General features: G+C 39.0%; 1 protein-coding gene across 4 annotated transcripts in view; it reads right to left on the bottom strand.

Moving 5' to 3' along the window:
• Wls (Wnt ligand secretion mediator) overlaps window positions 1-14,923 on the bottom strand; it is a 123,174-nt gene that overhangs the window by 36,197 nt on the left and 72,054 nt on the right. For all 4 annotated transcript variants that reach the window (XM_087628142.1, XM_087628137.1, NM_199408.3 and 1 more), the window contains 1 exon segment: window positions 9,413-9,537. In XM_087628142.1, coding sequence (XP_087484268.1) covers window positions 9,413-9,537 — 125 coding nt within the window.

Genomic DNA, 14,923 nt, shown 5'->3' with positions numbered 1-14,923 from the left:
CTGTGATTTAGGAAACTCTATATCTAGAGAAGGTCACCAGGGCTTGTGCATCCAGGAGGAAAGCTCTTGATGAAGCCCATCACAATCTAGATGATGGCTAATTATTTTCACAGTGAAATATTAGAAGCTAAAATGATCTTCCTTTTATTGATATAAAAAATCAGCAATACACTGGGGCTGGAAAATGACTCAACAGTTAAGAGCACTTGCTGCTTTTCCAGAGGACTCAGATTACATTCTCAACATCCATAAAGTAGCTCAAAACTAGTCAGTTGAGTTCCAAGGTACCTTATTCTGGACTCCATAGGCCACATACATGTGGTATACATACAGGAAAAATATTCTTACACATTGAATAAGATTGTCTTTAAAAATAAAAAAGGAAAGAAGCTGTACAAAGTGCCTTGTAGAGTGGGATTCATTTACTGAATATACTCATTCAAAATTTTCTTCACCCATCCTAAACTTCCTAATACCCCAAGAGGAAAGTGGGCAGGAGACAGCTGAAATTTTAACTATATAGACACTTAGCTGAGTTCCTAGGAAATACTCTTGTACGTCCTCACAAATTAAGAATGACTATATTATAGTAGGGAACTAAATTCTGGTATACTTCTCAAGGCATCCTGTATGTGTGTGGTGGTGTGGTGAACATGGTATACAGTACCATGTGCTGTAGCAGTCAGGGAGTATTTTTTCTGGATGCATAGATGAAAGTCTGCCATAAATACAATATCTCTATGTAGAACAACCTGATGTGTCCTGAATAAATGAATAGCAGTGAATTATTTCTCATTCCTAGTTCTGAAGTGTTACATGGGACAGTCTAATTTGTCAAAAAAGAGAAAAAATATGTATTGTATAATCCAGAGAGAAAATGAGCAGGAGTCTATAATCTAGTGTAAAAATGATTCTGTATATAATGGTGGCAGGACCTCTTTAATGAACAGTCAGGACTTAGGAGTAGAGTGAACCTTCTGGCTTCCATGTGTGCCCTAGAGCTAACCCTGAGCCACAGTTCTCTGTAACCCAATCCCACCTGAGAGAGAGCTGGTCTCTGAGGAATGCTAGCACACCTAAGATCACAGGCTCAAAGGCTGGACAAGAGACAGCAAGACCAACTAACACCAGAGATAGAACAAGTACAAGAACATAAGCACAGAAACCAAAGCTGCATGGCATCATCAGAACCTAGTTCGCCCACCACAGCAAGCCTTGGATACCCCAACACACTGGAATAGCAAGATTCTGCTTTAAAAATCATGTCTCATGATGATTATAGAGAACTTTAGGGAGGACATAAATAACTCCCTTAAAGAAATACAGGAGAACGCGGGTAAACAGGCAGAAGCCCTTAAAGAGGAAACACAAAACTTCCATAAAGAATTATAGGAAAACAAAACCAAACAGGTGAAGGAATTGAACAAAACCATATAGGATCTAAATTGGAAATAGAAACAATAAAGAAATCACAAAGAGAGACAACCCTGGAGAGAGAAAACCTAGGAAAGAGATTAGGAGTCAGAGATGCAAGCATCACCAAAAGAATACAAGAGAGAGAAGAGAGAATCTCAGATGCAGAAAATACCATAGAAAAACATTGACACAACAGTCAAAGAAAATAAAAAAAGGCAAAAAGCTCCTGACCCAAAACAATCAGAAAATCCAGGACACAATAAAAAGACCAAACCTAAGGAGAATAGATATAGAAGAGAGTGAAGATTCAAAGTGCCAGTAAATATCTTCAACAAAATCGTAGAAGAAAACTTCTCTAACCTAAAGAAAAAAATTCTCATGAACACATAAGAAATGAAAAGGGTGGAAAAAAACAACAGAAACTGAGGAAATTAAAAAAAATTATCAGATCATACTACAACAGCCTATATTTAAAAAAACTGAAAAATCTGGAGGAAATGGACAATTTTCTAGACTGATACCAGGTACCAAAGTTAAATCATGATCAGATAAACCATCTAAATAGTCCCATAACCCCTAAAGAAATATAAGCAGTCATTAAAAGTCTCCTAAACAAGAAAAGCCCAGGACCAGATGGGTTGAGTGCAGAATTATATCAGACCCTCATAGAAGACCTAGTGTCAATACTCTTGAAACTATTCCACAAAATAGAAACAGAGGGAACACTACCCAATTAGTTCTTTGACACCATAATTATGCTTATACCTAAACCACACAACAAACCAACAAAGAAAGAAAATTTCAGACCAATTTCCCTTATGAATATCGACGCAAAAATACTCAACAAAATTCTGGCAAACCGAATCCAAGAGCACATCAGAACAATCATCCACCATGACCAAGTAGGCTTCATCCCAGGCATGCAAGGATGGTTTAATATACAGAAAACCATCAACGTGATCCATTATATAAACAAACTGAAAGAACAAAACCACATGATCATTTCATTAGACGCTGAGAAAGCATTTGACAATATTCAACACCCCTTCATGATAAAAGTCCTGGAAAGAATAGGAATTCAAGGCCCATACCTGAACATAGTAAAAGCCATATACAGCAAACCAGTTGCAAACATTAAACTAAATGGAGAGAAACTTGAAGCAATCCCACTAAAATCAGGGACTAGACAAGGCTGCCCACTCTCTCCCTACTTATTCAATATAGTTCTTGAAGTTCTAGCCAGACAACAAAAGGAGGTCAAGGGGATACAGATCGGAAAAGAAGAAGTCAAACTATCACTATTTGCAGATGATATGATAGTATATTTAAGTGATCCCAAAAGTTCCACCAGAGAACTACTAAAGCTGATAAACAACTTCAGCAAAGTGGCTGGGTACAAAATTAACTCAAATAAATCAGTTGCCTTCCTCTATACAAAAGAGAAACAAGCCGAGAAAGAAATTAGGGAAACGACACCCTTCATAATAGACCCAAATAATATAAAGTACCTCGGTGTGACTTTAACAAAGCAAGTAAAAGATCTGTACAATAAGAACTTCAAGACACTGAAGAAGGAAATTGAAGAAGACCTCAGAAGATGGAAAGATCTCCCATGCTCATGGATTGACAGGATTAATATAGTAAAAATGGCCATTTTACCAAAAGCAATCTACAGATTCAATGCAATCCCCATCAAAATACCAATCCAATTCTTCAAAGAGTTAGACAGAACAATTTGCAAATTCATCTGGAATAACAAAAAACCCAGGATAGCTAAAGCTATCCTCAACAATAAAAGGACTTCAGGGGGAATCACTATCCCTGAACTCAAGCAGTATTACAGAGCAATAGTGATAAAAACTGCATGGTATTGGTACAGAGACAGGCAGATAGACCAATGGAATAGAATTGAAGACCCAGAAATGAACCCACACACCTATGGTCACTTGATTTTTGACAAAGGAGCCAAAACCATCCAATGGAAAAAAGCATTTTCAGCAAATGGTGCTGGTTCAACTGGAGGTCAACATGTAGAAGAATGCAGATCGATCCATGCTTATCACCCTGTACAAAGCTTAAGTCCAAGTGGATCAAGGACCTCCACATCAAACCAGACACACTCAAACTAATAGAAGAAAAACTAGGGAAGCATCTGGAACACATGGGCACTGGAAAAAATTTCCTGAACAAAACACCAATGGCTTATGCTCTAAGATCAAGAATCGACAAATGGGATCTCATAAAACTGCAAAGCTTCTGAAGGCAAAGGACACTGTGGTTAGGACAAAACGGCAACCAACAGATTGGGAAAAGATCTTTACCAATCCTACAACAGATAGAGGCCTTATATCCAAAATATACAATGATCTCAAGAAGTTAGACCACAGGGAAACAAATAACCCTATTAAAAATGGGGTTCAGAGCTAAACAAAGAATTCACAGCTGAGGAATGCCGAATGGCTGAGAAACACCTAAAGAAATGTTCAACATCTTTAGTCATAAGGGAAATGCAAATCAAAACAACCCTGAGATTTCACCTCACACCAGTGAGAATGGCTAAGATCAAAAACTCAGGGGACAACAGATGCTGGCGAGGATGTGGAGAAAGAGGAACACTCCTCCATTGTTGGTGGAATTGCAGACTGGTACAACCATTCTGGAAATCAGTCTGGAGGATCCTCAGAAAATTGGACATTGAACTGCCTGAGGATCCAGCTATACCTCTCTTGGGCATATACCCAAAAGATGCCCCAACATATAAAAAAGACACGTGCTCCACTATGTTCATTGCAGCCTTATTTATAATAGCCAGAAGCTGGAAAGAACCCAGATGCCCTTCAACAGAGGAATGGATACAGAAAATGTGGTACATCTACACAATGGAATATTACTCAGCTATCAAAAACAACGACTTTATGAAATTCGTAGGCAAATGGTTGGAACTGGAAAATATCATCCTGAGTGAGCTAACCCAATCACAGAAAGACATACATGGTATGCACTCATTGATAAGTGGCTATTAGCCCAAATGCTTGAATTACCCTAGATGCCTAGAACAAATGAAACTCAAGACGGATGATCAAAATGTGAATGCTTCACTCCTTCTTTAAAAGGGGAACAAGAATACCCTTGGCAGGGAAGAGAGAGGCAAAGATTAAAACAGAGACTGAAGGAACACCCATTCAGAGCCTGCCCCACATGTGACCCATACATATACAGCCACCCAATTAGACAAGATGGATGAAGCAAAGAAGTGCAGACCGACAGGAGCCGGATGTAGATCGCTCCTGAGAGACACAGCCAGAATATAGCAAATACAGAGGCGAATGCCAGCAGCAAACCACTGAACTGAGAATAGGACCCCCGTTGAAGGAATCAGAGAAAGAACTGGAAGAGCTTGAAGGGGCTCGAGACCCCATATGTACAACAATGCCAAGCAACCAGAGCTTCCAGGGACTAAGCCACTACCTAAAGACTATACATGGACTGACCCTGGACTCTGACCTCATAGGTAGCAATGAATATCCTAGTAAGAGCACCAGTGGAAGGGGAAGCCCTGGGTCCTGCTAAGACTGAACCCCCAGTGAACTAGACTGGTGGAGGGAGGGCGGCAATGGGGGGAGGGTTGGGAGGGGAACACCCATAAGGAAGGGGAGGGGGGAGGGGGATGTTTGCCCGGATACCGGGAAAGGGAATAACACTCGAAATCTATATAAGAAATACTCAAGTTAATAAAAAAAATGTAAAAAAAAAATAAAGCAAATCAAAATGAGTCTGAAATTTTTATCTCATACCAGTCAAAATGGCCAAGATCAAAAACTCAGGTGACAGCAGATGCTGCTGAGGATGTAGAGAAAGAGGAACACTCCTCCATTGTTGGTGGGATTTCAGAGTGGTACAACCATTCTGGAAATCAGTCTGGAGGTTCCTCAGAAAATTGGACATTGAACTACCTGAGGACCCAGCTATACCTCTCTTGGGCATATACCACAAGATGCCCCAACATATAAAAAGACACGTGCTCCACTATGTTCATAGCAGCCTTATTTATAATAGCCAGAAGCTGGAAAGAACCCAGATGTCCTTCAACAGAGGAATGGATACAGAAGATGTGGTACATCTAACAATGGAATATTACTCAGCTATCAAAAACAATGACTTTATGAAATTCTTAGGCAAATGGTTGGAACTGGAAAATATTATCCTGAGTGAGGTAACCCAGTCACAAAAGAACACACATGGTATGCACTCATTGATAAGTGGATATTAGGCAAAAAGCTTGGAATACCCAAGATATAACTCACAGATTCATGAAGCTCAAGAAGAAGGAAGACCAAAATATTCACAGGAGAAAAATATAGAGACAAAGTGTGGAGCAGAGACTGAGGGAGAGTCATCCAGAGACTGCCCCATCTGGGGATTCATCCCATATGTAACCACCAAACCCAGACACCATTGCTGATGCCAATAAGTGCTTGCTGACAGGAGCCTCTTACAGCTGTCTCCTGAGAGCATCTGGCAGAGACTGACCAGTACAGATGTGGTGCTTGCAGCCAACCATAGGAGTGAGCACTGGGACCCCAGTGGAGGAGTTATGGGAAGGACTGAAGGAGCTGAGAAGGTTTGTACCACCATAGGAAGAACTACAATATCAACCAACCAGACACCCCCAAAGCACCTAGGGACTAAACCGCCAACCAAAGAGTACACATGGAGGGATCCATGGCTCCAGCTGCATGTAGTAGAGGATGGCCTTATCTGGCATCAGTTGGAGGGGAAGCCCTTGATTCTGGGAAGCCTCGATGCCTCCAGTGTAGGGGATGCTTGGGCAGTGAAGTGGGAGTGGGTGGGTGGGGGAAACATCCTCGTAGAAGCAGAGGGAGGGGCTCGGGAGGGGAGTTTGTGGAGGGGAAACTGGGAAAGGGGATAGCATTTGAAATGTAAATAAATAAAATATCCAATTTAAAAAAAAGAAAAAGAAAAAAGAAAGAAAAAAGAAAAAGAAGAAAAACGAAAAAAAGAAAAATATATTGTATGAAAATAATCTATTTTGAGTAAAAAAAAAAAACTGCCCTGGTTGGGAAAGTCCTGACATGACAGTATGCACCACAGTGACTGACCAGTAGTATTTGTATTACAAAATACATAGTTGTTTTTGGGGGAGAGGTATTTAGTTGCTCTGTTTTCTGTAGTGGTAACTATTTTAGTGTATTTTAAAAGTTGCAAATAAACATGCACACACACATTCATCAAAGCTAACCATATCCAAAGATGTGTGTGTGTGTGTATGTGTGTGTGTGTGTGTGTGTATGTGTGTGTGTGTGAGTGTGTGTGTGTGTGTGAGTGTGTGAGTGTGTGTGTGTGTGTGAGTGTGTGTGTGTGTGTACAGTGAATACACATTTGTATTGGAGACAGGAGACTCGAGAGTAGGTGCAATAAAACTGGCCAACAGTTCATGCACTTCTAGTTTCTTCTTTCTTTCCTTGCCTCGTCAGACATTACTAGTCAGTCCCTTCCTAGTCCAGGCAGACATCAGTAATAAGTCATAAAAACATATCTTTTAAGGAGTGAATGCTCTTGCCAGATGCTGCCAGTTGATTAGGGGTGTCATATATGATTTTGGAAGTAAAATAATTCCATGTAGAGAGTTCTGATTTCTTCTCAAATTATGGGCATCTATTGGATGATTCTTTCTATATAAATAGTCCTTCTGGCCCTGAGCTCCTTTTTTCTCCTTTACTTGCAAATAGGTCTAGAAATAAAAATCTTTAGAAATCAATGAATATAAACTATAAGCTATCTGGCAGGATTAGTGTCAAATTCACCACATACAGTTAAGTACTGAAGGGTTTGCTTGCTTGCTGCCTTCTTTCCTCCAACCCTCCTTCCTTTATTCTTTTTTTAAAAGTATGTGTTTATTTGTATTTATATGTATTGAGTATTTGCCTGCATAAAAGTATGTACACCACTCAACCATGCTTGAGGTTTTATTTTTAAATTTCTGCCTCTACCAGTATTTATGGCACTTAAAAAAATGATATTCTTATTTTCTCCCTTTCTGTTTCCCACCTGCCTTTCCTCTCTCCTTTCCCTTCCTCCCACCCTTCCTGTCCTCCCCTAGCTCTAGTACAAGACTGAATAATTAGGGCAAATTACAGCAGGCAGTAACTCGACTTTATTTTTTCCTTGACTTCACAATCCACTAGAGACTAAAGAGCTTTAAAGCAATTTCTCATTTAATCTTCATAATCAAGATTAAACTTTATCATAATCAAAATGTATAGATTTGATGGTTCATTTTCTTCACACCTTTCAAGGTTTAATTTCTTTCCAAAAGGAGATCAACACATCCTAAAGATAATTAAGTGCCTGTCCTTGAGAAGCAGTTGCAGGCATACATAACGCCTAACGTGGAAGGAAAGTGAAAAATGACTTCTCTAGAGGAGGAGAAAATTGTCTATATCCAAAAGCCCTGTAACTTATGTTTAACCAGGCTTTTCTTCTGTGAGCTTGCATCACATATAGAAGGAAAACTTCCTCAATTTCATAAAAATAAATCGGAAATGTCAATTATTTATCTTCCCATTTCCCCTAGATTATAGATCTATATAATTTTTACCTATAAATTACCTTCAAGTGCCCATCTGAAACAATTCTCCAAGGCTGTATGTGAGAGAGCTCTATGTTTAGATTGTCAGCAAAGAAAGGGCCCGGAGTGGGGCTTTTTAAGTTTTGTTCGTTCTGAGAGGAGTGCTTCACAGTAAACCAAAATAAAGTCTTTGGTTTTATCTCCTATGATTTGAATCAGCAGTTATTATGGCTTGGATTTCCCTCTTAATACTAATGTTAAAATTTAGTTGTTATCATGATTAGGTCAGGAGCATTTCGCTCTCATGAAATAATTAGTACTCTCATTGTAGACATGGACTAGTTGTCAAGAGAATTGTTTTTGCTATGTGAAAGCCCACTTTTGTTCCATCTCCTCTCCAACGAGGATCTGATTGCCCTCCTATCCATGTTTTAGTATAGTACAAAAGACCTAAACAGATTCCAGGGTCATGCTTGTAGACTGTTAGACTCTACAACTATGAACCAAATAAACTTTTATTATTTACAATTTATTTATACATTTTCAGAAAATAATGGGTTTTATGTGTGGCCCGGGAATCTATATTTCACATAAGCTTGCAATTCAAACTGATGTCCTTGGTCCTCAGACCATATTTGTATAATGAAAGAAAACCAACTGCAGCAGGTGCTTTTATGTGGGATATAGTTTGTCTATGAGAGACATGGTTGACACTTTTTGTTCAGGTGTCATCTTGGTAACGCTGCATTTCACTCACAAACATGTGTAAGAGACGATGTTAAATTATAAAGCCATAGACACATGGTCATTAGTTCCTCTGGCTCTTACTAAAAACAAACAAATAAACAAAACATAAAACAAAAAAACCAGCCAACCAATCAACCAAAAAAAATTACCCAATGTCACTATACACACATCTTTCCATTTTCCAGAAGAAAAGAATAGAGAAATTATAAAACATGACTGTGATTACAGAGTTAGTGACAGAGCCTGGAATTGAGGCCACATATGTTTTAGTCCAAAACATACTTTTAATTTACATTCAAAATATAAGACTATTTATGCTGGGCATGGTATTTGGAGGCTACCATCTGCTATTCTCATTGTTAATTTTTCCCTTAGAATTACAGGCAAAGGCAAAGTTTTAAAAGAACAGTTTTGGATCAAATTTGCTTGATCCTATACAGGTTGCTTCAAGAGCAACTAAGATGAAGACAACAGATGCGAAAAAGTATAATCAAAACCCTTTCAGTGGAAAGTCTAGCCTCTCCTTTAATTTTTAAAAAAGAAAGAATAAATAAAGAAAAATCAAGAAAAAAGAAAATAAAAAATTCTGTCCCTGATGGAACATCAAGTACTCCATGCCACGAATCCAACATTGTCAACTCAGCAGTAAAGGTGCCCTACCTTGGGGGATGTGAAAGTGCATCTGAGTTTACGTGGTACTCTTTCGTGCGCCATTTCAGTCCACTCAGAAAACATATCATCACGGTAACCCAGGGAAACATCCATGGAAACTTCTGCATTTTCTCCTGCAAGAGAAAAGATGGACAATTTGGAAATAATTTGGAGAAAGATTATTTGGAAACATTCAAAACAATGTCACAGGTTATGCTATGGAATCCAAGAAAGCAATGAGATGTTACTACCAAGCCTAATAACTGAAGTTATAGGACCAGTTAATATAGATGTTGGATCTCCTCCCAAAGCCACTCTTTTCAGTCAAGAACTTCCATTTAAACTCTGCTAGAGACGAGAACTCATCTTTCTGAAGCAGCTCAGATGTTCAGAATCTGAATCATGACTAGAACCTACCTTCTAGTATGACTAACAGAAGTCGGGTTGGTGGAAACACCTCATGGTACGTGGCATAAACCTAATAAATCTCTGCTAAACACATAAATTACCAGGGATATAAACGGCTTTTCTATTTACCAGTCTAGTGTGGCTTAAAGATGACTCATAATTACCATCTAACATAAACAAAGTAGAATTTCTTTTTAAAAAAATATGTATTTATTTAATGTATTTTATGAGCGCACCGTAGCTGTCTTCAGACACACCAGACGAGGGCATCAGATCTCATTACAGATGTTGTGAACCATGTAGTTTCTGGGAATTGAACTTGGGACCTCAGGAAGAGCAGTCGGTGCTCTTAACCGCTGAGCCTTCTCCCCAGCCCCAAAGACTTTCTTGATAGCCACAACCTAAACTCCCACAGAAGGAGTACTCTGGAAAAGTGAACCGACTTATGCAAAAGTCTCAAGCCATTCAGAATCTGAAAATACCAAATGCAGAGAGGGGTGAAGAACAGTGCTTCTGACAGACAAACTGAATGAAGAATTAGACACAAAAAAGGCTTCTGCTCATTAGTGTTTGCATAAAGTTATATTAGTTGATATTAACATGAGGACGACAATGATTCTAAAGTTGCCTTAAAAGAAAATCATCAGTCGGTCCCCAGCTCCGAAAAAAAGAAAAGAAAAAAAAAAGAAAGAAAATCATCAGGAATGAGAACTGGGTTCCATCTAGAATTGCCAGAAAGGAAGGAAGGAAAATGGAAAGAGGGGAAACTCTTCATCATATGGTACCCATTTCTTTGTGGTTTTGTTGCAAGAGTAATAGCAATAATTAATTTGCTTCACTATAAGTAATCTTTTTGCTATGTGCATCTTAAAACATCATGTTGTATATATTAAATGTACCCAGAAATTTCTAAAGACTATCACTTGATTTGTATCACCTAAAAAAATTGTCTAATTTGATAGAAAATGCTCAAGTCACAGAATATAACTTCCATATGAATCAGCCCTCGTCCTGCTGTCTTTTATTAGATAAAACATTAGAATTAGAAAAACATCCAGCAGAAAAATTAAGTATGCTTCATGAAAAATCTACTCAACTTTGATCAAAGCTTTCTAATGCCTTCCCAGCAGGAGCATGGATGGCCAACAATCATCTCAGAAAACCTCTAATCCAAGCATAGGATCAAAATATTACCTAAGTAATACCTAAGTAATACCTTTTATGTAAATACTTGAGAATGGCAGTGTGAGCCAAAGAGCACCAAGTTGGAAGCCTGGAGACACAAGTTCTTGTGCTTCTGTCACTGCATATGCAGTAAAGACAGATAAATGTGGGTAGGGAATGAGTTTTCCTTCAATAGTCAATGTAAAGTATACTAACTCATTTTACCAGACTGCCTTACTTTTTTAAAAAGAGAAAAACCAGAAATTAAATTTGCTTTTGTTTTTTAAATAAGAGTCTGGTCAGAATTGAGTACCTTTTCAATAAAGTATGTTCAATTTAGCTGCCTGGGTGTCTTGGGAACTCAGTTTTCTCTGAAGCAAGTTGCAGGGAGCATCTTTTGGGTATATGCCCAGGAGAGGTAGAGCTGGGTCCTCAGGTAGTGCAATGTCCCATTTTTTGAGGAACCTCCAGACTGATTTCCAGAATGGTTGTACCAGTCTGCAATCCCACCAACAATGGAGGAGTGTTCCTCTTTCTCCGCATCCTCGCCAGCATCTGCTGTCATCTGAGTTTTTGATCTTAGCCATTCTCACTGGTGTGAGGTGGAATCTCAGGGTTGTTTTGATTTGCATTTCCCTTATGACTAAAGATGTTGAACATTTCTTTAGGTGTTTCTCAGCCATTTGGCATTCCTCAGCTGTGAATTCTTTGTTTAGCTCTGAACCCCATTTTTTAATAGGGTTATTTGTCTCCCTGCGGTCTAACTTCTTGAGTTCTTTGTATATATTTGACATTAGCCCTCTATCAGATGTAGGGTTGGAAAGATCTTTTCTCAATCTGTTGGTTGCTGTTTTGTCCTAATGACAGTGTCTTTTGCTTTACAAAAGCTTTGGAGTTTTATGAGATCCCATTTGTCAGTTCTTGATCTTAGAGCATAAGCCATTGGTGTTTTGTTCAGGAAAATTTCCCCAGTGCCAATGTGATCAAGACTCTTCCCAACTTTTTATTCTATTAGTTTGAGTGTGTCTGGTTTGATGTGGAGGTCCTTGATTCACTTGGACTTAAGCTTTGTACAGGGTGATAAGATTGGATCGATTTGCATTCTTCTACATGTTGACCTCCAGTTGAACCAGCACCATTTGTTGAAAATGCTATCTTTAGACACATGCTCCACTATGTTCATAGCAGCCTTATTTATAATAGTCAGAAGCTGGAAAGAACCCAGATGACCATCAACAGAGGAATGGATACAGAAAATGTGGTACATCTACACAATGGAATATTACTCAGCTATCAAAAACAATGACTTCATGAAATTCATAGACAAATGTATGGAACTAGAAAAGATCATCCTGAGTGCAGTAACCCAATCACAGAAAAACACACATGGTATGCACTCATTGATAAGTGGATATTAGCCCCAAATCTTGAATTACCCAAGATACAATCCAGAGATCACAAGACATGCTGACAGGAAGCGGATATAGATCTCTCCTGAGAGGCACAGCCAGCGCATGTCATACATAGAGACGAATGTTAGCAGCAAACCACTGAACTGAGAATGAGACCCCCTCTGGAGGAATTAGAGAAAGGATTGAAAGAACTGAAGGGGCTTGAGACCCCATCAGACCAACAATGCCAACCAACCAGAACTCTCAGGGAGTAAACCACTACCCAAACACTATACATAAACTGACCCAGGGCTCCAAATGCGTATGCAGCAGAGAATAGCCTTGTTGGGGCACCAGTGGAAGGGGAAGCCCTTTGTTCGCCAAAGTTGGACCCCCAGTGTAGGGGAATGTCAGGGAGCAGGAAGAGGGGTGGGTGGGGAGGGGGAACACCCTTATAGAAGAAGGGGAGGGGGATGGGATAGGGGGCTTATGTCTGGGAAATGAGGAAAGGGAATAACATTTGAAATTGAAATGCAAATAAAAAATATCCAATAAAAAAGAAAAGAAAAGAAAAGAAAAGAAAAGAAAATTGCAGGGAAAGCAGGACTTGGGGTAATTCTAAAAGTTGAAAACTCACTTCTGCCATTCATGCGTTTCTGGGCAATTTAAGCAATTTCTTTCCAGAAGAGAGAACATGGATACACATTAACATATGATAAGGGAGTGATGATCTTTTGAAATACTGAGAGAAGTATTTCTCAATTTTGTTTTTAAATTCAGCAACATAGCTACTAAAAACACCCTTGCTCAAAATCTCAGTGTAGGTCCTCTAATAGAGCTTGAGACATACCACATTTTTTGCTGGCCACCATATCACTCTTGAGTATCTTTTCCTCTTGCCAACAGGTCAAGTTCAAAAAATCTCGACCTGTTTACTGTACATATAATTTTACCCATTATCTACTTACTCCCTGTGCAGTTGAGGACAAGGGTACTATATTTTCCTATTATGAAGAACTCAGACAGCCCAAGTACTCAAAATACTGTAATGGCTGATGTGTCCTGTCTTGTAACCTCAGCATTTTGCTATTTTTCTTTGGTATTTGTGAAGTCTAGAAATACTGAATGAGTGTCTGTTCCAATAACCCTTTGTCTCCCTCACTGAACTCAATGATATTTCCAGGTTAGATATTTGGGGTTCCTCTCCTGTTATAATAGAATTCATCCTTCAGGATTTTATGAACACTAAACTAGTCGTCATGAAAATCTTTTAAAAGTGCCTAAAACATCAAGGATAGTAATTTCTGTCATTTTATTGAGGGAAATAAAAATGTCCTATCTACCTTTCATTCAATATATTAGCAGATGAGAAAAACATGGAGCTTCCCTCCAAATCTGTTCCAAACATGGAACACAAAACTCTAAAATAGGAGAGCACTGGGCAGAAGATGCCAGTAAAGCTGTGTTGCTTGCTATTGGACTTCTTTTCTGCCTTTCAATAGAGTAGTAAATCTTGTTTAGTTTTAATGACTGTGTTGCATATAATAAAACATTGGCCTAATGGTTCCTGCAATACTCCTGACAGCTTGTACACACAATTAAGACTACATATCTTATTTGAACTCTCTGGGAGAAGTGCAGGATGAGCAAGGTTACACATGATACTGGGAAAAGTTACCTATAAAAGTTACCTTGATCATATAAATTCCATGAAACAAGGGCATATGGTATTAGCAAAAATTGTGTTTTGATGAAGACCATGACCTTTCCATTACTATTCTGGGCTGGTCCTTTAGTGTGGAAGCCTATCATTCTATTGAACTGGTGAAAATTTCATGTTTCTCAAATGGTTTTGGAGACATATTTGGGTTAGTGAAATTTTAATTTCAGAATATAGGAAAGGGTTAGTGACAATATTCATTTCAGAATATACACCAGACTATGGTTTATTAAAATTACTACTACTGTTATGTTAAGGCGTGTCACTCATATGAAGAAATTTACAAGATTCTGTAAGAGCAGATATAGTCTGTGGGTCTCATCACAGACAAAAAGATCTCAGAAAGATCTGTGTCCTTCCACACTAGGACACATGGACTAGAATGTCCTCGAGGGGCTTTATTATGGTTACACTGCCCTGCCCTGCTAAGCAAATAAAAGGCAGAGGTGGGGTGGCAGTGGGTGGCAGTGGGAGACAAAGAGTAGGAAAGAAGCTAAATATACTACAGCAGCCACAACCAGATGGCTGACTAAAGCTTGTGTCCTGTGTGGGTGATGTGAACAACAGCGATGAAAGAAAGACATCTGAATGCTTCTCCCTTATGCTTCATAGTTCAAAACTTGTACTAGACAGCCAGACTGTACAAAGGCAAAAGCTGAGTGTGCAATGGTGGTAGTGTCTATCCTATCTTCAGTCTCCTGGCTGGCAAACTTTGAATAAAGTTTAACTTTCCACCTAGAAAACATAGAAACATAGGGCCTGCCTTCACAAGTCTTGCTTATATGGCACACATTCACCAGACAGCTCCAGGAGAGTTAGGCCATACTGCTGACCAAG

This window comes from Rattus norvegicus, chromosome 2 (genome assembly GCF_021556685.1).
Source record: "Rattus norvegicus strain SHRSP/BbbUtx chromosome 2, alternate assembly SHRSP_T2T, whole genome shotgun sequence".
NCBI lineage: Eukaryota > Metazoa > Chordata > Mammalia > Rodentia > Muridae > Rattus > Rattus norvegicus.
This window is presented reverse-complemented; position numbering and strand designations above follow the sequence as displayed.